Source organism: Petromyzon marinus, unplaced genomic scaffold (assembly GCF_048934315.1).
Source record: "Petromyzon marinus isolate PM22_M1 ecotype Great Lakes invasive population unplaced genomic scaffold, UKy_Petmar_22M1.pri1.0 PM_G_Scaffold_17, whole genome shotgun sequence".
Lineage (NCBI taxonomy): Eukaryota > Metazoa > Chordata > Hyperoartia > Petromyzontiformes > Petromyzontidae > Petromyzon > Petromyzon marinus.
The window spans coordinates 3,394,985-3,418,218 of record NW_027422728.1 but is presented as its reverse complement, the minus strand read 5'-3'; the positions used below and the strand labels follow the sequence as shown (position 1 = coordinate 3,418,218).

The 23,234-nt window shown below is 50.2% G+C and overlaps 1 protein-coding gene across 3 annotated transcripts; it reads right to left on the bottom strand.

Moving 5' to 3' along the window:
* Nucleotides 1–822: 822 nt before the first annotated feature.
* LOC142911151 (uncharacterized) lies at nt 823–12,477 on the bottom strand. 3 transcript variants are annotated; one of them, XM_076060242.1, is made up of 5 exons: nt 12,273–12,477; nt 6,604–7,069; nt 6,302–6,406; nt 5,809–5,873; nt 823–4,424 (listed from the first exon to the last, which is right to left on the bottom strand). In XM_076060242.1, the coding sequence occupies exons 2-5, from the start codon at nt 6,818–6,820 to the stop codon at nt 3,891–3,893; spliced, it is 921 nt and encodes a 306-aa protein (XP_075916357.1). In that variant the 5' UTR covers nt 6,821–7,069; nt 12,273–12,477; the 3' UTR covers nt 823–3,890. The 3 variants fall into 3 exon arrangements, with proteins under 3 accessions (XP_075916357.1, XP_075916356.1, XP_075916358.1); XM_076060241.1 differs by having other exon boundaries at nt 6,604–7,064; XM_076060243.1 differs by lacking the exon at nt 6,302–6,406 and having other exon boundaries at nt 6,604–7,064.
* Between the last annotated feature and the right edge of the window lie 10,757 nt (nt 12,478–23,234).

Sequence of the window (23,234 nt, the reverse complement as noted above, 5' to 3'; positions counted from 1 at the left end):
GCGCGTGTGTGTGTGTGCGTGTGTATGTGTGTGTGTGCGTGTGTGTGTGTGCTCATTTGTGTTGGGTGGAAGCCAGGCGGGCCGGGCGGGACGAGCGTGTGGATTGAGCAATGCGCTCGGTCAGTAACTCTGTGAATCTGTTCGCTGGGGGGTGGTGGATTACAAGGCAATGAGATTTGCCCTACCGGTCAGCAGCCAAGTACCGTGTGTGTGTGTGTGGTGGGTGGCAGGGGGTGACTAAAACAATTCCACAACAGGCGAAACACACATGGACACTGTCGGGAATTCTGCACTCGTCCATTCGATCAGCTAATTGGACTTCCTGAATGTCCGAGCGTTCGGATATCGAGGGTCAAAACGGGAGGACCCGTAGAATAATCCACGCGACCACGGGGAGATCACGCAAACTCCAAATACACGTGTGTCAGGGTCAGGGTCGCACCCACGACCTCCTGCATACCAGGTAAGGTAGTTACCAGATCGCATATTGTACAGGCCATCTTGTCAATCCACTGCTGGAAGAGGGCCTCCCCACACCGTGAGGGTTATATGAGCATACTTCACCACGCTAGCCAGTGCACGGTTGGTTAGGCGGGGGAAGGGGTGGACGGGGCAGTTAAAGATATCTCACTCTTGATTTGATACATCACTCACCGCTCATGTTGGGCATGGCTTGGAACTGAATTCAGGTTGCTGCTGGGTTCATATCGAAGTGCGTTAACCACTGAGCCACAACTCTACGTAGTTAAACAGCGAGGGAAAAAAGTATTTGATCCCCTGCTGACTTTGTACGTTTGCCCACTGACAAAGAAATGATCAGTCTAAAATTTGAATGGTAGGTTTATTTGAACAGTGAGAGACAGAATCCAGAAAAACGCATGTCAAAAATGTTATAAATTGTACTCTTTGGTTCCGTTCGGTAAAAGTCACGTAGGTAAAAAAATAAAATAAAATCACGACGTTTCGGCCACAACACCTTCACTTGCGTTACGCGTTTTTCTCATTCGCGTTAAGCCGAGAGCCGTGGCGTTCGGGGATTCGCGGCAGATCTGCACGTCGCGCGGCTCGCCCCTCGGCGTTGTCGCGGCGGCGGCGCGCCTCCGTCGCTACACGTCGCAGACCGCCGAGCGCGGCGACGACGACGCGACCGCGCGAGAGGAGCCGCGCCGCGCACAATCAGCCCGGGCGCGAACACTTGCGAGACGAACGTTGATACGGCGCCGCCCGTTGCTCGGCTCGTTAATCAAGACGGGGTTAGCGAAGGGACAGCCGTCGTGGCTGCTTGGCCGGTTGATTAAGGTTAGGGGGCCAGCGTGGGGATTGGTGCTCGCCGGCTGACGATGGTTTGCGAACGCGGCCGTCCGTTGCCGTCGCGTACGCCGCCGACTAGCCGCATTTGAATGCTCGCCCTCGGCCGAGCGGGGGCTATACGCACGTGGCCCGGACATCATCCAGCACCGTGTGGAGGCAGCGACGAGGGCTTGTTGGATCGCCGTGCACGTGTCGTGAAACTCCCTTCACGTGGACGTCGAGGCGCGCCGTGCCTTTGGGCTCGCCTCGGCAGAAGTTCAGGACGGCCAAATGCGGACTCCCGTCTGTTCGTGCTGCCAGCTATGGCTGCAGGTTTTTGTCGTACGTGTTATGTATATCGTTTATTGTTAAATTTAAAATTACAGTTCCTATGATTACTGTTGTTACATTGTTTTTTATAGCTTTATTTTGGTGATTCAAAAACATATGGTTAATCTAAATTGTCTTATAGTTGTTGTTGTTGTTGGCTTGCACCACATTGTGATTTTTGCACACAGCGTTTTAATAAGTTTTTTTTGTGTGTGGAATATTTCCTGGTTTATTCCAGGATGTTTCTGTTGCGCGTCGTCGCTTTAAGATGTTCTGTGTTCAAATTGTTTGTTGCGGTTGCACCCGACTTAAGAGCCGCATGGCTCACAGGGCTATACCTAAATAAATGAAACTTTAAACTTGAAAACTTGTTCCATATGATTGGAAGAGACTTCTACCGGGTGCTCCGGGTTCCTCCCACCTGCAAACACGCGTTGGCTGCCCGATAACACCTCAATGTATAGAGGCCTGGAGAGCTTGGGCAATTGTCGGTATCGTTGAGCTCCCTCCTCCCTCCTTGCCTCTCTCCACGACGAGAGAGCGCGCGGACGCTGAGCGGAGGCGTTGAGTAACAAGTCCACATCATTATTACCTCTATTTACGGGGGGGGGGGGTGAGTGCCTTGGGTTGAGGTGGAAGAGGTGGAAGAGGTGAGAGAGCGACCCCCTTCAGCTCAGCTCAATGTTCACCGCGCCCACCGGATCCTTTCCCGCCCCGTGCCACGCGCGATGGGGATGTACACCCCCCCCCCCCCAGGGTATATTTATTTGCACCGCCAAGTTGCCTACACCCCGAGTGTTTGTTTACATCACGGCGGCGACGTTTACACAAACAACTCTTTACAAAGCGGCACCGGGACCGAGTGGGGGGGCAATGGGGATTGGGGTTCCCGGGCCCCTGGATAGGGCAGAGACACGTGGCGGCGATCGGGCGGCGAGGTGGAAACCTTCTCAACGGATTCGCGCGACTTCGACGAATTAACTCGGCGTCTTGAGAGTCACGTGTCAAACGATGGCCGCCGCGTGTCCACTCCGCCTCGAAGGCGGCACAAGGACCACCAAGCGGAGACGATCGTCGCGCATCAAGCGGCCGCCCACGCGTCGTGGGCACCGCGCGGGTCTCCGCTCAAAAGGCAGGAAACGAAAACGCGACCGGCGAGGAAACCCGATCCTCTCCGCTCCGTCCGATCCCCCTTCTTCGTGGGCCGCAAGCCTCTCCCCCCCCCCCGGACCGCTTCTCCTCGGGAGCCCCCCTCGTCGTCGTGGGCCTGGGTAGAGCCGACCCGACGTCGGGGCGTCGTCGCTCACGCTGTGTGTTCCTGGATGCTGCGCTAAGACTGGAAGAGGTGGAATGCCCTGCGCGACTTGTTAAAGGTCGTGGACAACGCGAGAAGTTTACCGGACGTTTGCGTGCCGGATTCGGCAAAGGTGGTAAAGGTCTTAAGTTCGAATCCTCGTTTCGGCGGTCGACCGAGCCCGATATCCCTCCGGGGGTTGACAAAATGAGCGCCACTCTGCGGGGAAGATCGACAGTGCTTGCCCTGTGGACGGACTCGTCCTCGTAGCGGTAACGTGGAATTCCGACGCTCCGTGGCTCTGCAGGGCTACGAACAACACACGCCTCAACGCTCGCTCGAGAAGCAAATCGCTCCGACCGTGCCTTGCGTTTCGGTTTCCTCGAGCCGTTTGCGGCGTTTCCCATCGTGCGGCAGTTCTGACGCAGCCAGCCGAGATCTCGTGAGAGAGACGTCTTGAGCGGTGGTTGGGGGGGGGTGGGGGGCCCCCCACAGAAGCTTCAGGAAGTTCATATTCTTTGGTTCCATCGGTAAAGTAACGTAGATAGAGAAATCAAAATAAAGTGAATACAAATATAATGAGAATAAAAACCGCGATGTACCCATCGCAACACGAGCGGTCGTCATCAGGAAGGGGGAGGGGGGGGGGGTGACATCGACCGATCGCGTTGCGTTCGGAACGTCGTCGTTCTTGTTCTCATTATTTTTATTCGCTCCATTTGTTATTTCTCTATCCGCGTGAGTTTAACCGAAAGAACCAAACAGCAGGAACTTCCCGCGGCCGCGGAAGTTTTAAGTCTTCAGGAAGTCGCGGTGAGTAAAGTTAGGAGGGGTGGTGGTGGTGGTGGGGGGTCAGTAGAGCAGGGCCAGGGGGAGCGGAGGGAGGGAAGCAGAGAGGCGGTGATTCAGGGCGCCCAGCCCTCTAGGAGCCGCGCCTGAGGTGGCCGCGCTTGGGTAGCCCCAGGCCTCATCCTCATCATCCATCGCTTGCCACCCGGGATCCATCGCGGGCCACACGGGATCGATCCGCCACACCAACGAGCCCTGCGCTGAACAACGGCTCTGCCTCTGCTAACCCCTCCTGCTGCTGCTGCTCCTCCTGCTGCTGCTGCTCCTCCTGCTGCTGCTGCTCCTGCTGCTGCTCCTGCTGCTGCTCCTGCTGGAGTTTCTGGAGCCGGTACGTGACCTGCAGGAGCCGCCGGTACACCGTGGCCTGCGACTCGGGCGTCTGGTGACTCGCGGGGTCCTCGAATGACGCGAAAGGATCGGCCGCCGCTTCCGCATCTTCCTCTGCTTTGCGCTCCTCCTCCTCATGCTCCTCCTCCATCTCATGTTCATCTCCCTGCTCTTCTTCTTCTTCTTCCACCCGCTGCTCTTTTTTTTTATTCCGGGGTCTCGTGCGCTGGACGCGGGGACCACCTGACGCGCACGTGGGGACCAGCTGGCCGCTCGGCCGATCGGCTGACACCCCCGACGGTGCGGAGGTTTCAGGGTCCCCGTCTGTGTCCGCCTATTATACAAGCAGCAGCAGCAACAACAACAAACAAATATGAATAAGTTAGTTTTCCCTACGATTCCAGACTTATGGGCCACCCAATGTAGGCCTCACACAGAGTATTTTAAAATGGCACGAGCTTTACTACTACAGGCTTCACCCGGGAGTTGTGGAGTCTTGCCTTGGGATTAATTTAATATTCCCTTTTATTTCACTGACAAAACCTGACAAAAAATTTGATGCTCGCAAGAAATAAAAAAAGCCGAGACAAATAAATTTAACTAAATCGGAATAAAAATTTCGATTTAAAGCTTTCGTAACTGCAGGGATTCATCTTATTGGTTCTTTCGGTAAAGTCACCACTTGGAATGGAAATAAAATAATAAAAATAAAACATAATAAAATAGAATTCTCACGACGTTTCGGCCACAACACAAGTAGAAGAAGGCTACTTGTGTTGTGGCCGAAACGTCGTGAGAATTTCATTTTGTTTTATTTTTATTACTTTATTTCCATTCTACGTGGTGACTTTACCGAAAGAACCAACAAGATAAATCGGACGTCTTTCACTCGAGGAAGTTCAACCTTAACCAGGCGACTCGGGAAGGGACTGTGAGGTGGCGAGCTGAAAATCGTCGCGTTCCCTTAGAAATTCCAGACGGCGTAAGCCGTGCAAATTTCACGACGTCAGAGAGTCAGCGTTGGAGAGGTTTTGCCGCTTCACACAAACGGATGGATCTTCCGCTTTATATTTAAGCGCGAGCTGAAAATAGTCGCGTCGACTTAGAACATCGAGACAGCTTTTGCTCGGGATGCATGGCCTACGCGGAGGGTTGGGGGGAGGAGGGGGATGCGTGACGTCAGCAGGCACTCTGCGTGACGCTGCCGCATGCCGGTGACATCACGGATGCGACATCACCGCTCACTTGCCGTGCACTGTGTGTGAGTGTGTGTGTGGGCTGCTGTGATTTACTTTGTGCTATTTATTATTTTACCAGGTAAGGGCCACCGAGCCATACGGCTCTTATTTCAGACGCGACCTGGCCACAAACGATAGCCCGGTGAAGTGGCTTTTCAAGTGGAAATGTACAGCGGCCAAATACTCTGAACGCGTGTTCATAAATGCGGAGGGGAAAAAAACCCGGAGGACCCGTAGAAGAACATCCATGCCCACAGGGAGAGAGAGAGAACACGCAAACTCCAAATATGTGGGCGTCCAGGTCAGGATCGAACCCGTGACCTCCTGGCGCTTTGCGTGTACGCTGCGTGGGGGGGTTAATCCCGGGTGAGGCCACTGCCCCGCGTCTCGCGATGTCCCCGTGTCCCCGAGCGCGAAGAGACAACAGAGGCGAGATCCGTAACCGGCAGGAGACGGCGAATATGAATCATCGCGTCTCACCGTTCCTGACGAGGCTCGGCCGCTCCCGGACTCCGTGGAGGGCGAACTGCACCCAGGCACCGTCCCTGTACAGCGCAGACACAGAGACGATGCACACGAGACAAAGGCCCCCCCCACCGTGTAGCCTCAACGGGCCGCTGGGGCATGTGCCGTTAACGACGGCCTAAGAAGGCAGCGACGGCGCTCGTGAGGAGGCGGGCGGCCAACGCCGCGTCCGGCCGCCTTTGTCTCCGTAGCGGCGACGCGCGGACGTTGCGCCGGATGCTCGTTTGAGGCTGTGCCGACCTAAAGGGAGGGGCGGCCCCGGACCAGCGCAGATTTGCGCTACCGACGTTGGCCGTGAGCGTTCGTGCGAACCACCGCGCGAACGCTCCCCACGCAACATGGAGGCACGCGCCGTGCGCTGGATCCTGAGCAATGGGGCCACGGTGGATAAGTTTGGGGGTAGTGGGGAGGGTTGGTGTGCCGGGAGGGGGGCGGTGGTGTCGCTTACACAGCAGCTTTCGTTGGCACGGCGGGTTCCCTTCGCGGCACGGGGATGCCCCCCGGGCACTATTGGAGCGCCCCCCCTGGCTGTGACTCCTCCCTCGTGCTGCTGCTGCGAGGGAGAGAGAAGGAGACGGGAGGGAGAGAGAGAGAGAGAGACCCCCACCCCCCCCCAACACGGTTTCGCGAGCACGCCGCTCGTTTTGAGCGGAGCCGGCAACGACGGGGAAGCCGGATGGCCGCTGTCGTTACGGTGGCGCCGATCGAGCCGCAATTAAAATGCACCGCCCGCCATTTCCCAGTAATCACCTCCTTCTCGCTCCACAGGCGCCGGGACCGTGCTCGTCCGAAAGCAGGGCGAATCGCCGATGCCGCGAGCGGACGGCGCCGTTTTGCCGTCAAGCGCCGAGCCGGGGCCGCTCCTGGGGCTCCGATGTCGCGAGGCGAAGCCCGGGGCCGGCTCCGTGTCCGCTGGGCCATACTCCTGGGGGGGCCCGTGCGGAGGCCTGCCAGGCCCCCACTGCATGGGACTTAATCCCAACTGCTGCTGCTGCTGCCACGGGTCCTCAACCCCGAACCAGGGCCTGGGGGGTGAGTGCCCACGATCGTCAAGGAGGAAGCCATCGTCCTCCAAGAGGCTGTGCTCAGTGGCGTCGAGCTGTGAGGGCCTCGGAGTCTTGGGCCCGCGGTCCGAGTTCCGACGGCGCGCGAGCGGCGGCACGGGCCCAGGGCCTCGTCGGGGGTGAAGTCGGAACTCTCCATGAAGTGACCTGCGCTGGGCCCGTGGGAGAACGGTGAATGTGAGGAGGATCATTGAGGAGACGCAGCCCCTCCTTGACCGCCGCGGGGTGCTGCGCCGCCCGCCGTGGGAAGGGTCACGAAGTCGAAGCCAGCGTGGCAACACAGGTGGGTAAGTAGACGCTCAAACGTCTGTCTGTAGGGATGTTGGGGTGTGCGCTGGGGCGTAATGGGGTGTAGGGGTTGATGGGGCGTTTTGGGTGGCAGCGTGTGGATGCAAACGGGTGTACAGAGTTCAAGTGTCAAGTTGATTTTGTGTGACCGGGGTGAGACCTCAACAGACCAGGATAACTGATTTGCAAGAGTGACCTGGGTCATGGCAATGACAAAAAGAATAACGTAAGAGTACAGCAAAATGAAGCAAATTGAAGCCAGAAGCAAGACAACTCAATTTAAACCCACTTCCCAATGTGGTATCAAACTTGGTAAACTTATGTCATACTGATGACAATACCATATTCTATCATTAAAAATAAAATAAAAACATTTTTTTAAACATAATTTTTTATATGTTATGTTTCGGCTCGGCTCTAATTGTCCACGCTCAACTGACGTTGGCTGTAAATGACCACGGTCCCCTTACGTCGTGGCGAGCTTCTGGGGCCACATTAGTACGGTGCATTTCATTAAAGCGCGTTTTTTTATAATACTTATTTGACAGGTTTTTGCGTACGTACTCAACGGATGGTCCTCCTAGCGCGCTGCGCTACCAACAACCTGTCGACCCGTGTTCGACTCCCGCTCCTGGCCAACATCAGTGACGATTATCTGAACCGATCCTTGGCCTCCCCCTAGATCGACTCAGCCTCAAATGAGTTACCTGTTGCAATGCGTAAACATTGACACCCACCCCCCTCGTCTTCCGTGCCGGCCTTCACAGGTGCTCGCTAACAGCACTTGCCCCGACAGTCCGTTAATGCTCTACGGAATATATCGTTGCCATCGTGTGCACGTAAAGAGCACCACCAACCACCACCACCCGCCCCACCGTATAACATTTAAACAATTGTTGGGCGTCAACTGCTGTCGCGAGTGGTTATCGCACGGCGCTACGAACCTGACTCACGACGAATACGAGCGCCTCCCCTAGGTCGACTCAGCCTTAAAACGAGTACCTGGTGCGGTGTGTAGACATCGACGCGGGGCGAGAGAGAGAGAGAGGAGAGAGGAGAGAGATGTAGCAGCTGAGCGTGGTGCTGGCCACCCACCGCCTGCCTCTCACGTGCCCCGGGGCGACCTTCACAGCAGCAGCAGCAGCTCGCCGACGGCACTTGGCCCCCCAAAGGTTCAGGTCACGTCGGTTATAAGATCACTTCAGTCTAGATCTGAAGCCAACGTGACTGCAGGGATTCGCAGGCTGTGTTTTTTTCCGCTAAAGTCAGGTAGTAGGTTTAAAATAAAATAAATTAAATAAATTAAAACTAAATTCTAGATTTAAAGCTTTCGTGACTGCAAGGATCCATACTCTTTGGTTCTATTAGAAAACAAAGCGCCTTGACAAAGGAATTAGCATATAATTTAGCATCTGCGGATGTGTATACTTTAACTTAGCTATTTCAATGAGCCATTTAAATACTAAATTCTATGCTAATTCCTTTGTCAAGGCGCTTTGTTTCTTCTCACACAGCTTAAAAGTCGTGATCTGAGCGTGGCTTTTTCACTCCAGCACTGTCCTCCAGACAGTCTCGTCCCTTCACCTGATGAAGGCCGCTTGTGTTGTGGGCGAAACGTCGTGATTTTTTTGTTATTTTATTTTCACCTACGTGGTGACTTTACCCAATAGAACCAAAGAGTAAATTAAAACTAAATTCTACCACGACGTTTCGGGCACAACCACAACAAGGGTCCTTCACGTTGTCCCCCCCCCTCCCCCACCTGAAGGTCGCTTTGGGTTGCGCCCGAAACGTCGTGATTTAATTTTAGTTTTCTTTTATTTTCTTTATTTTTGTTACCTACGTGACTTCACCGGAAGAAAAAACAAACTAAAGAGTGTTAATCCCTGCCGACACGAAATCTTTCAAATCTATAATCATATCGATTACTTGTCTATTGCTTATCGATCAATACGATGGCTCTGAACTTGCGCGTGCTCCCCGATTCCCCCCCTCGTCTCTAATTCCGAGCGCTCTCCACGCCGCTCTGCGCAGATCTTCGTCGTCGGCGAGAAACTCCCTGGGAGGCAGAAAATAAGTCCACAACGTTCCGGGCACGCACGCAAACAAGCGGCCAATCGCCATCAGGTAGGGGGTCAACCGCAGCAGGAAACAGTCGCTGAAGTGGGCGGTAAGCTGCCTCTTGCTGTGGTTGTGTCCCTCCCCCCCCCGCCACCTGAAGGAGGACGCTTGGGGTTGCGCCCGAAACGTCGTTATTTAAATTTTGATTTAAAGCTTTCGTTACTGCAGTAATTCATATTCTTAGCTCTTTTGGTAAAGTCACCACGTTGAAGGGAAACAATAAAATATTTAATTGTTATATATTTTATTGTTTCCCTTCAACGTGACTTTACCGAAAGAGCTAAGAATATGTCGTTATTTAATTTAAAGTTTTCATTCATTTATTAATTATTTTACCTAGGCGACGTAAGCGATGTTAACCGTGGCTGCTGCTGCTGTGTCGTGGTGGTGCGAGGTGGCGGCTGCTTGGGGTGGGGTTGGGGTGGGGTGGGGGGAGACTTTCATCCAGCAGTGGGTTGATCATGGCTGATGGTGTCGTCATCGTCGTCGTCGTGATCGTCAAACGATGTCGCCGTGGTGTTTGCCAGCAGACGCATGGAGGAGGAGGAGCAGGAGGATGAGGATGATGAGGAGGATGAGGATGAGGAGGATGAGGAGGAGGAGGAGGTCGCCTCCTCTCTGCGTCATTGCGGCCGTGGCGGCGTGGAGCGGCTTCACCTCAACGTGAAGACGTCGCTCAGTCACACGCGGCGGGGGGGAAACAACAACAACAATAACAACAATAACAACACACAATAACAACAACAAAACAACAACAATAACAACAATAACAACAAACAACAACAATAACAACAACAAAACAACAATAACAACAACAAAACAACAACAACAATAACAACAACAATAACAACAAACAGCAACAACAATACAACAATAATAACAACAATAACAACAATAATAACAACAATAACAACAACAATAACAATACAACAACAATAACAACAACAACAATAATAACAACAGCAATAACAACAACAAAACAACAACAATAACAACAATAACAACAACAACAAAACAACAACAATAACAACAAAACAACAACAATAACAACAATAACAATACAACAACAATAACAATACAACAACAATAACAATACAACAAAACAACAACAATAACAACAACAAAACAATAACAATACAACAACAATAACAACAATACAACAACAATAACAACAATACAACAACAACAATACAACAATAATAACAATAACAACAATAATAACAACAACAATAACAACACCAAAACAACAATAACAACAACAAAACAACAACAAAACAACAATAACAACACAACAATAACAACAACAATAATAACAATAACAACAACAATAACAACAATAACAACAAAACAACAACAATAACAATACAACAACAATAACAACAATACAACAATAACAATAACAACAATACAACAACAATAATAACAACAATAACAACAATAATAACAACAATAACAACACCAAAACAACAATAACAACAACAAAACAACAATAACAACAAAACAACAATAACAACAATAACAATACAACAATAACAATACAACAACAATAATAACAACAACAACAATAACAATAACACCAAAACAACAACAAAACAAAACAACAATAACAATACAACAATAACAATACAACAATACAACAACAATAATAACAACAATAACAACAATAATAACAACAATAACAACACCAAAACAACAATAACAACAACAAAACAAAACAACAATAACAACAAAACAACAATAACAACAATAACAACACAACAATAACAATACAACAATACAACAATAATAATAACAACAATAACAACAATAATAACAACAATAACAACACCAAAACAACAATAACAACAAAACAACAATAACAATAAAACAATAACAATACAACAATACAACAACAATAACAACACCAAAACAACAATAACAACACCAAAACAACAATAACAACAAAACAACAATAACAATACAACAATAACAATACAACAATACAACAACAATAATAACAACAATACAACAACAATAATAACAAGAACAATAACAACAATAACAACAACAAAACAACAACAATAACAATACAACAATAACAACAATACAACAACAATAACAACAATACAACAACAATACAACAACAATAATAACAATAACAACAATAATAACAACAACAATAACAACACCAAAACAACAATAACAACAAAACAACAATAACAACACAACAATAACAACAATACAACAACAATAATAACAATAACAACAACAATAACAACAACAATAACAACAAAACAACAACAATAACAACAATAACAATACAACAACAATAACAACAATACAACAACAATAACAATAACAACAATACAACAACAATAATAACAACAACAATAACAACAATAACAACACCAAAACAACAATAACAACAACAAAACAACAATAACAACAAAACAACAATAACAATACAACAATAACAATACAACAATACAACAATAATAACAACAATAATAACAACAATAACAACACCAAAACAACAATAACAACAACAAAACAACAATAACAATACAACAATAACAATACAACAACAACAATAACAACAATAATAACAACAATAACAACACCAAAACAACAATAACAACAAAACAACAATAACAACAAAACAACAATAACAATACAACAATAACAATACAACAATAACAACAATAACAACAATAATAACAACAATAACAACACCAAAACAACAATAACAACAAAACAACAATAACAACAAAACAACAATAACAATACAACAATACAACAACAATAACAATAATAACAACAATAATAACAACAATAACAACACCAAAACAACAATAACAACAACAAAACAACAATAACAACAAAACAACAAGAACAACAATAACAATACAACAATAACAATACAACAATAATAACAACAACTCCCTCAGCAACTCCCTCACTCCTCACCTCGCGTGTCGTCTTCCTCCTCCTCACCTCTTCTCTGCTCTCCTCACCTCTTCTCTGCTCTCCTCACCTCTTCTCTCCTCACCTCTTCTCGCCTCTCCTCACCTCTTCTCTCCTCACCTCTTCTCGCCTCTCCTCACCTCTTCTCTCCTCACCTCTTCTCGCTCTCCTCACTCCGCACCTCAACTCGCTGCTTCTCTGCTCCTCACCACCACCAAACTCCCCCTCCCCCACCCGTGGGCACGTGACTGCCCCTCCCCCACCTCACCCGTGGGCACGTGACTGCCCCTCCCCCAATCACGAGACCCGTCCCCTCCCTACACACAAAACGCGGTGACGTCATCTCACATAATTTACACGCGTGACGTCATTTTCAAAACTCCCGCGACGTGACGTCATCGACCGTAAAAACCTCGGTGCCAGCTTGTTGGTTGACGCGTGGTAAGCGTGTGTGTGTGTGAAGAGTGGCAAGGGCGGTGGGACAGCGGTTAGCGCACACTGCGGCGTGTGGGTGACTCCAATCAGTGTGTGTGTATGGAGCGCGCATATATATAAAATACCAGCGGTTAGTACCCGGCATTGCCCGGGTGAAAAAAGCAAACACACACATGGACTTACACACAGACATCGACCCACACACATAGAAACACATGGACTTAGACGCACACACACAGATATGGTTAAACCCAAGATGGATTGTTAGCAGGCCAGCCTAAATGTTTCTAACCGGTAAATATGTTGCATTAGGGGGATTCAAGTTTCGCAAGCGTAGAGAAGGGAGGGAATGATCGTGGGCGAGAAGACGTGGAGCTTCGTGCTGAGCGAGAGACCAGGTAGCTTACACACAGTGTTACGCAGCGGATGAAAAGATTATGCCGCTCGACTGATTCGGAGTGAGACCTCTGGTGTTAAACTGGAGCCGGTCATGAGCACACTGGGCAGGTATGAGAAACTCTGCACTCTCTCCACAACTTGGCCATCAGCAATTGTGAGTTGTGGGGGTGGATTTTCCGATGGTACAAAATACCCAGGCAGGTGCTTAGTTTTGGTGGGGCTGCTGGTAAGGCCCCACGTCTTAGTGGCAAGCTCTAGGTTCAGCAGCAGTGCGTCCAATTCCTCTTCTGAGTGAGCATACATAACGTGGTTGAGCAATAGGGAGCCATCCCTTGACCGCACCCGGGCATCAATCAGCCTCCCATTGTATCTGTACCCAGATGGAAATTCCTCCATTACAGCTATTGAAGGCTTCACAAACTACGTGGTCAAAATAGATGTAAAAGAATGTGGGAGGCAGAGGACATCCCTGTCGCACCCCAAAGGTGTAGAGGGAATGGCTCTGACTCACAGCCACGTAGTTTGACGTGGGGCCGCTCACCATCATGAAGGTCCTTAAGGATCGTGAGCAGAGAGTCAGGGATTCCGAAAGCACGAAGAGCAACCCTGAGCCTAGGCCTACTGATGGTATCATAGGCGTTGAGCAGGTCAATAAAGCACACACACATGGACTAACACGCACACATGGACTAACACACACACATGGACTAACACGCACACATGGACTAACACACACACATGGACTAACACACACACATGGACTAACACGCACACATGGACCTACAGGCACACAAAGAAATGGACTTACGCTGACTAACATGGAGCCACGCACACACAGCGACGAACACACATGCACATGGACTGACACATATCAAGTCACACACATTGACTTACACACACATCGAGTCACACACACATACATAGACTTACAGACACATTGACCTACACACACATCGACTGACAGCCACACATTGACTCACACGTACATAGACTCACACACACAGACATGAACTTACACACACACATACATATCTACGCACACACACACATGGACTGTCACACATAGACACATTGCCATACACACATCTACTGATACACATAGACTTCCACACAAACATACATGGACTGACAACAACAACAACAACCGCCATTCGCCACTAAGTGGCGGTGACGTCACCACGACGCTTGTGCCAGGCTATGTGCACCCTGAGGCCACGTGAAGTGTCGAACGCCCGCTGGCAGGAGGTCACGGGGCAGACCCAGGTGCCACGGGTCGACTGACTGAGATGACTGGCTGATGCACCACCTGTGCCCCCTACTGTGCCAACCTGCTGTGCTTTAGCCACCCGGCGCTCCGCTCGCTGTTGTGAGCGTCGCTCCTCCGCCCTCCGTTGTTGTTGGAGGGCGACTGCCTCCAACTGCCCAGTAGCATCCTTCACGAGCCTCCTCCACAGAGGCCGATCTTGACACCGCTGGTACCAGTCATCGGCAAGTCCACTCAGCTCCACGTCCTCCTGTACCACATCACTCCATCTCTTCTCTAGCCCGTGCCGCGCCCGCTTAGCCCCCTCAATCCGGCCAAACAAAAGCTGTTTCGGCATGCGGTGGCTGGGCATGCGGGCTACATGACCCAGCCATCGCAGCCTTGCCTGCCGGAGGAGCTCACCGATGGGACCCTGCCCAGATCTTTCAAGGATTTGTGAGCTCCTCACACAATCCAGTCTGGTTAAACCCAGGATGGATCGTAGGCAGGCCAGCCTAAATGTTTCTAACCGGCGAAGATGTTCCATTAGGGGGGTCCACGTTTCGCAAGCGTAGAGAAGGGAGGGAATGACCGTGGCCGAGAAGACCTGAAGCTTAGTGCGGAGCGACAGACCAGGTAGCTTCCACACAGCGTTACGCAACCGATGAAAAGATATTGCCGCTCGACTGATTCGGAGTGAGACCTCTGCGGTTAAACTGGTGCCAGTCATAAGCACACTGCCCAGGTATGGGAAACTCTCCACTCTCTCCACAACTGCCCCATCACCGATTGGGAGTTGTGGGGGTGGAGTGTCCGATGGTACAAAATACCCAGGCAGGTGCTTGGTTTTGGTGGGGCTGATGGTAAGGCCCCACCTCTTAGTGGCACGCTCCAGTGTCAGCAGCAGCGTCTCCAACTCCTCCTCTGACTGAGCAGCTATTACCAAGTCATCAGCATACATAACGTGGTTGAGCAATAGGGAGCCATCCCTTGACCGCACCCGGGCATCGATTAGCCTCCCATTATATCTGTACCATATGGAGATTCCCCCGGTACAGCTATTGAAGGCTTCACGAACTACGTGGTCAAAATAGATGTTAAATAATGTGGGAGCCAGAGGACATCCCTGTCGCACCCCAAGGTGTACAGGGAATGGCTCTGACTCCCGGCCACGTAGTTTTACCCGGGCCCGCTCACCATCATGAAGGTCCTTAATGATCGTGAGCAGAGGGTCAGGTACTCCAAAAGCACGAAGAACGACCCAGAGCCCAGGCCTACTGATGGTATCATAGGCCTTGACCAGGTCAATAAAGCAGAGATGTAGGTCTTGTTGGAATTCCCTACACCTCTGCTGTAGCAGACGGACAGAAAATATGGCATCTGTGCAGGACCGCCCTTTCCTGAAACCGCATTGGGGCTCCGCAAGCCTCTCCTCAGCGTGCCTGGCAAGGCGATGCTGAATAATCCTTGCCAGGACCTTTCCCGGCACACTGAGGAGTGAGATGCCCCTGTAGTTGTTACAGTCTGTGCGGTCCCCCTTCTTAAAAAGGGGGACCACCAGGGCATCCTTCCAATCCTGCGGAACCCGTCCAGTGGTCCAGACTGTTGTTATGATGTCATATAGGGCAGTCTGTGCACAAACGCCACCCTCCCTCAGCATTTCGCTTGGAAGATCATCTCTGCCCGCTGCCTTTCCTGGTCTCAGACTCCGGATCGCCTTCAATACTTCCTCAGCAGATGGCACCTCAGCCAGCCACTCACAGGGGGTGACTTCATCCAATATTTGAGGCACCGCAGCCTCAGCAGGGTCATCCTCACTTTGTGCCACGATGTTTTCCTGGCTGAGGGATTTTCCCTCCCCCAGGACCTCACAGAAATGCTCAGCAAATCTGCGAACCTGTTCCTGGGGGTCGGAAATTGGATCGCCGTTTTTTCCCCTAATGATGGTAATAGGTGTGGCGCTGCAGGTTACTTTTTTGATGGAGTTAAATAGAGATTTGTGATCACGGGCCACTGAGGCAGACTCCATCTCCTCAGCAACCCGCGACCACCACCCATCCTTGCAGCGCCTCACGGCTCTCCGAACCTCCGAGCGAAGGCTGCGGTAAGCCTCCTCATTCTCTGACGTGGGACTCTGTAGCCGATGACAGTGGGCCTGTCGCTTTTTCTCAACCATCGTGAACAACTCCTCTGTCATCCAGGGTGTCTGGGGAGGTCTGGACCGCGTACCCAAAGCAGCCATTGCAGCTGCATGAGTCACAGTCCTAAACCTCGCCCATTTACCCTCGACATCAGGAGGAGTCGGGGACGATGCCAATCCCAGCCGCAAGCGATGATGAAATTCTCGCTTGCAACTTTCATCAGATAACTGAGACCAGGCCACTTTAGGTTGGAATGGGGTCCTGGGTGTACACCCACCACCGGAGTGGAAGAATGGCAGGCGCATCTTACAGATGACTAGTCGATGGTCAGAGGGCAGATCAGCTCCACGGTAGGTCCTGGTGTCAAGGACATGGGCTCGCATTCGCTGGTCCGTCACTATGTAGTCCAGCAGATGTTCTTGCTTGGACCCGGCATGCATCCATGATGTTGTGTGGATGCGCCGATGCCGGAACAGCGTGTTGGTAATTACAAGCCCATGGGCTGCACAAAAATCTAGCAGCCTCCTACCGTTGTTATTGAGCTGATCTGGCCCATGCCCTCCAATCACTCCAGGCCAGGTGCCAGTATCATGACCAACTCGGGCATTGAAGTCACCCAACATGATGACTCTATCCCGAGGGGCCACTTTAGCCAGCACCTGTGACAGGAGGTCATAGAAGGCATCTGACTCATCGGCTTTGCCTGCATCCCTCCACGGATGTTCATCTTCGGTGGGGGCATAAGTAACCACGACCACCATTCCTCGCCTCCGGTTGATGGGAAGGCGAGCCCAAAGTAGCCTGGGGCTTACAGCTTCCCACACCTCACCGCCACGCTCCCACGCCCCCTTCATTCTTTTGTTCAAAAGAAGACCCACACCCTGTTGTTTGGCAGTCTGCTGCCCCGAGTAGAGAACTGTCCACCCCTCATGGTGGCAGGAGCCAGAGCCGGTCCACCGGACCTCCTGAATGCCGCATAGATCCAGGCGGTACCGGTCCAGCTCCCGACAGAGGAGTGGCAGCCTCTCCTCTGCAGTGAGCGTTCGAACATTCCACGTGGCCAACCGTAGTGGCTTTTCATTGTTTCTGGAGTAGCCCCGAGGGTAGGTATTCAATCTCCTGGCTCCGCCAATTGGGGTTTGGCCAGGAGACGTCATAGACGCCTGGCCCCCCGGGGCCTCCGGCACAAGCTTAGTTGTTACATATTTAAGTTTAATTCGTAGTTTCGTGGTAATTAATTGAAGGTGGAGGGGTTACCAGCCCCTCGCACCCGTCCAGAGCCCCCGTTTAGCCCCTGTGGTGGATACATATGCCATGAGGGGAGGAGCCAATCAAAATTGGATCTCCCCCCACAGCGCTGTCCACGACAGAGTTGCCCGTCCGGCACCGCGAGGAGGTAGTCATAGCAGCTACCACATGGACTGACACACGCACATAGAGGCACACAAACATGGACTGAGATACACACATGGACGTACGCACACACACACACATGTACGTACAGACACACACACATGGACTCACACGCACACATGGACGAAAAAACACACACATAGAAAGAAATGTACTTACACTGACTGACATGGAGTGACGCACACACACACACATTGACTCACACACACACACATGGCCGCAGACATGCACATCGACGCACACACACACATGGATTTAGACGCAGGCATTATTACTGTGAAAGAAGTAACTTAATTAAAAAAGAGTAGTTTTCTACACACACACACCACGCACACACATTGACTTACGCACACACATACATGGACTTACGCACACACACACCACGACGGTATGCACTATGACATTGGTGATAGCGGCTATTACAAAAGAAGTGCATACTAACTGTGGTGGTAGCTGCTATGATAACAGCAGTGCATACTGTGGTGGTACATGGTTTAACAACAGCGGTGCATACTGAATGTGCTGGTACCTGGTATGATTACAGCAGTGCATATTGTGGTGGTACCTGCTTTCCCTGCAGCAGTGCATGCATACTGTTGTGGTAGCTGCTATGATTACAACAGTGCTTACAGTGGTGGTAGCTGCTTTCCCTGCAGCAGTGCATGTATACTGTGGTGTAAGCTATGATTACAGCAGGGCAAGCGACAGTGGTGGTACCTGCTATGAGTAGAGTAGTACATGCTGACTCTATAGCAGTATATATCGACTGTACAGTAGTACATGCTAACTCCATAGCAGTATTTATGGACTCTACAATAGTACATGCTGACTCTATAGCAGTATTTATATACTGTACAGGAGTACATGCTGACTATATCAATTTATTTAGTGACTCTATAGCACAAAGTACTCACGTGACAGAGTGCCGTGGTGTCGCCGTGAGCTCGACTGAATGTGCATCACTTGTCAGGGTCCGCCCCCCCCCCCCACGCAATTGGCGTCAGTTGGTACGGTCGAGCTCGTGCAGTAAGTAAGGAAATAATTAAAATAAGAATGGCACTAAATCGCTAATTAAACTAATTTAAAGTTGACGACTGGGAAAACGGAATAGCCTATACCAAGCAGGGGGCTTGGGGTGTGCCACCCGGCAATTTTTTTCGGACTTGAACCCCACCATTTGAGAGTCAAATCCCCTGCAAGCGCACGCACGCAAATACTTTTATATATAAGATTGTTTCCCTTCTACGTGACTTTACCGAAAGAACCAAGAATATAAACGTTTAGATGTTTTTTTTGGAGTTGATTAGACCTCCCATTTATCATTGAACGAATGCGATTTCTTTTCATGTAAATTACAGCTCAGGTTCTGTTGTCGATTCAAACTCAGGGAGCCAGGGCTTGGCCAGGAGATGCGGAGCGCTCGCAGCGGAAAAGTAGTTTTTAAGGACTGCTTTGTGATGACTTCCACGACGTGCATTGAGGCTCTTTTACATAAAATACATAAATGTATATCTTTAACGACACAAACACAAACCCTCTATTATGTAATTAAACCTCAAGGTCAACGCTGACGGAAAGCCACGTGCGGGCACGATGTGCCTGGACAACGCTCCCCCCGCTCACCGCCCATCCCGCCCGTTCGTGCCTTGGCAGGAGAGACGAAAAGGCGGCGAGCTCCCCCGGCGACAAGCGGCACGCGTGCCGGGAGTGCCGCAGGAAGCGCTTCCCCCGGCACTTCCACCTGGCGAGACACTTCAAGACGCACGCGGCCGAGAAGCCGCACGCGTGCGCCTTGAGTGCGGCAAAGCGGTTCGCGGCCGCCTACCAACTGCACGTACACGCGAGGACGTGCACGGGCGAGACGCCTTACGTGTGACAGGAGTGCGGGAAAGGGTTTACCTATGGCTCCGCCTTGAAGAAGCACGCGAGGACGCACACGGGCAAGAGGCCGAACGCGTGCCAGGGGTGCGGGCAAAGGTTCACGCAGGCCTGCACCTTGAAGAGGCACGCTAGGAGGGACGCGGGCGGGAGCCCGTACGTGTGCGCCGAGTGCGACAAAGGGTACACGCAGGCCTGCAACCTGCGCATGCACGCGTGGACTTACACCGGCGAGTGGCCGTACGTGTGCGCCGAGTGCGGGAAAGGGTTCGCTCGGCGTGGCCACCTCCAGCGGCATTCGGTGACCCGTGGGGAGAGCCCAGCCATGGGAGGAGTCTAGGGTATGTTTTTTCCCCCCCCGTCGTTTCGTGGCACACGCCGGGACGCGCATCGTGCTTGCGGCATAACGTGGAAACAAAGACGCTTTGAAAACGATGTACAGCATTGTCCTTGACAGCCGATTGGCCTACACCCAGAGACGACAATCCTTCACGGCCCTGTCTCTGCACCGCTGTTAGGAGACCAGAGAACGACGTCTGTACGAGGGCGAACAGTACAAGGGCTGTGCAAATATCAGAGCGTTGATATGGCTCGGGCTGAGCAGTTATACAATGTTGAACACGTAGGCTTTCGCGACCGATACCCATGAGGCTTTTTTGGGTTCAATCACGTAAAAATAAATGGTTTAAACCCACTAGTGTTCCCAAGATATTTCAGTTTTACTCATGAATTGTAAACCTAGGTCTTTTCAAATGTTTATGGTTGCTTTACATGATGACGTGTCACCTGTCCTGTTCATGTACCACTTTAAAACATCAGCAAGAAGGCTATATAAAGGAAATGTTTTGATTTAAAGCTTTTGTGACTGCAGGGATTCATATTCTTGGTTCTTTTGGTAAATTCACGTAGAAGGGAACAATGAAATAATAATAAATATATTAAATATTTTTTATTATAATAAAAATGTATATTTTATATATATTTTCTATATATTTTTTATTAGAATAAAAAAATATATATTATATATTAAAAATATATTTTGAATATTATATATTTTATTATTTTATTTTTTCCCTTCTACGTGACTTTACCGAAAGAACAAAGAATATAAAGGAAATGTATTATGAAATAAAAGGCATAATTTTTTGTATGTAAATATCTTATCTATAAACGTCTCCGCGCACGTGCGCTTGCGAGGGATTTGGCTCTCGAACCGTGGGGTTGACATCGAAAAAAATGTGCCAGCCAGCACGCCCTAAGCCCCACGGTGGGAATAGGCAATTCCTTTTTCATGTCCGACACCTTTAAATTAGTCACAGCGATTTTGTGGGATTTCGCTATATTTATTTATTTATTGCACGACATTGACCGTAGCAACTCACGCCAATTGCTTGGGAGGGGGGGGGGCGGTGGACCCCGCCAAGTGTTGCGCGTTCAGTGGAGCTCACAAAGGACATTTTCTTTTACGTGTTTAACATGCACTAAATATACACAACGCTGCGGCTATTTCTTCACAGTCTGATGTCCTCTTTGCCCCCCCCCCCCCCCCAACATGATGCGTGCAGTTACTGCTATGAAGTCCTTAGATATTAATATTATTACAGCGCTTACATAGTATTATTGTGGCTCGGGCGGGGGCATGGTGGGGGGGGGGGGGTGTAGCGGCCCAGTCCCCAGCCTGGCAATGTGTCACCTCCGGCTGGCCAATCTAGGCAAGGCCGTAGCCTCTGCACGGGACAAGGCCTCACCATGGCAATGTAATGTACAATTGTATTGAATCTTTCGCTAAGAACTCAGGTTCATTGTTTACTATTGTAGTGTTGTGTAATTTGGAGACGTCGGACGCATGTCTTGGAGGCAACACTATTTATTCAACACAATGTCCGGTAGTACAACCCGGCACACTCAGGGCAACGGCCCATCTATTACCCTTGCCTAGGGAGGTACTGCCTCCGGCTAACTCAGCCGATACGGGACTGCTACTCTAGGTCCTCCGGCTATAAGTGCCTAGGGGAGGCGAATCTAACCCAACCCATCCAGGGTACGGGTTTCAACCACTGACCCGCTCAGACCTGGCCCTTACAAGCACATCGGGCCGGGGGTTCCCAGGATCTCACCACTGAGCCACACAGAGTCCCGGCCCTGACAAGGGCAGCGGGACTAGGGGTCCCAGGGTCCTAGCTGACCAGTCTTCTTGCTTCTGTCTTCAACTGGCCCCGAGCTTGTAGAGAGGTCCGGCTTATATACACCTCCCCACCGCAGGGGCGGGGTCCCGAGGGATCCCAGAACACCCCGCAGCCCCCTCCCCCCGGGAGGGACCCCGGCGGATCCCAGGACACCCAACAGCCCCCTCCTGCTACGGGGCAAGGGATATTGCGACTGCCCCTACTGGACTATGTCAGCCCTTACAGGTAAGTGTACACAGACCGTCGCAACACATAGCCCATACACGCCCCTACACTATTATCAAACAAATAAGTTGCCAAATATTACAATGATAATGTTTGTGTGCAGATAAGAACTTAGGTTCATTGTTTACTATTCCCAAACAAATAAGTTGTCTGATATTACAATAATAATGTTTGTGTGCAGATAATAACTCGGGTTCATTGTTTACTATTATGAAACAAATAAGGTGGCAGATATTACAATAATTTTCTTTGTGTGCAGAAAAATACTTTTTCATTCTTAGGTTGCTACATGTTTCCTTTTTTAGCTGTGTTTTTATGACGCTGAGACCGTGTACTGCCAGTCTGTGATGTGGCTTGCTGCCTGCTGATTAATTCACGCCAGTGCACTGCCACTATTATATACACTGCTAATTTAGCTTTTGCCCATTATGAGTGTATGCCAGTCTATAATCTGTTGCCTGCTTCTTTACCTCACTCAGTGTACTGCCAGCCTTTCATGTCGACTGTATCTTGCTTTTTCAGCTGCTGCCCGTATTGCCAGCTTTTTATGTTGACTGTAGCTATGCTTATATCATTTAGTCCACGTACTGCCACTCTATAATCTAGACTGTAGCCTGCTTCTCAACTTATCTGTGCACACTGATGCTCTTTCATGTACACGTATTTCAGCTGATTTCTTCTATGCATTTCTACTGTTTCGATTGCTCACGTCACACTATTTACTGATACGTAGTACTGCGATGCTCATAGCTGTGCCATCATCGGGGATTGCTGTGCACGTCGATGTGTGTGTGTGATTCGATGTGTGTGTTTGAGTCCATATGTGTGTGCGTGTAGGACCATGCGTGTGTCTGTCTTTTTCTAACGGACAACCCCCGATGTGTGTGTGTAGGTCGATGTGTTTGTGTGTGTGTGTCAGTCCAAGGGTGCGTGTCAGTCCATGTGTGTGTATCAGTCGATGTGTGTGTGTGTAGGTCGATGTGTTTGTGTGTGTAGGTCGATGTGTTTGTGTGTGTGTGTCAGTCCAAGGGTGCGTGTCAGTCCA

What these genes read in the sequence shown, in the direction of transcription:
- LOC142911151 (XM_076060242.1), bottom strand. Translation starts at nt 6,820, where the DNA reads ATGCAGTGGGGGCCTGGCAGGCCTCCGCACGGGCCCCCCCAGGAGTAT. An exon ending in GCCTGTGGAGCGAGAAGGAG is followed by an intron (nt 6,407 to 6,603) that starts GTGATTACTGGG and finishes TCTCCCTCGCAG; the next exon opens with CAGCAGCACGAGGGAGGAGT. An exon ending in GCCGAGCCTCGTCAGGAACG is followed by an intron (nt 4,425 to 5,808) that starts GTGAGACGCGAT and finishes CTTGTATAATAG; the next exon opens with GCGGACACAGACGGGGACCC.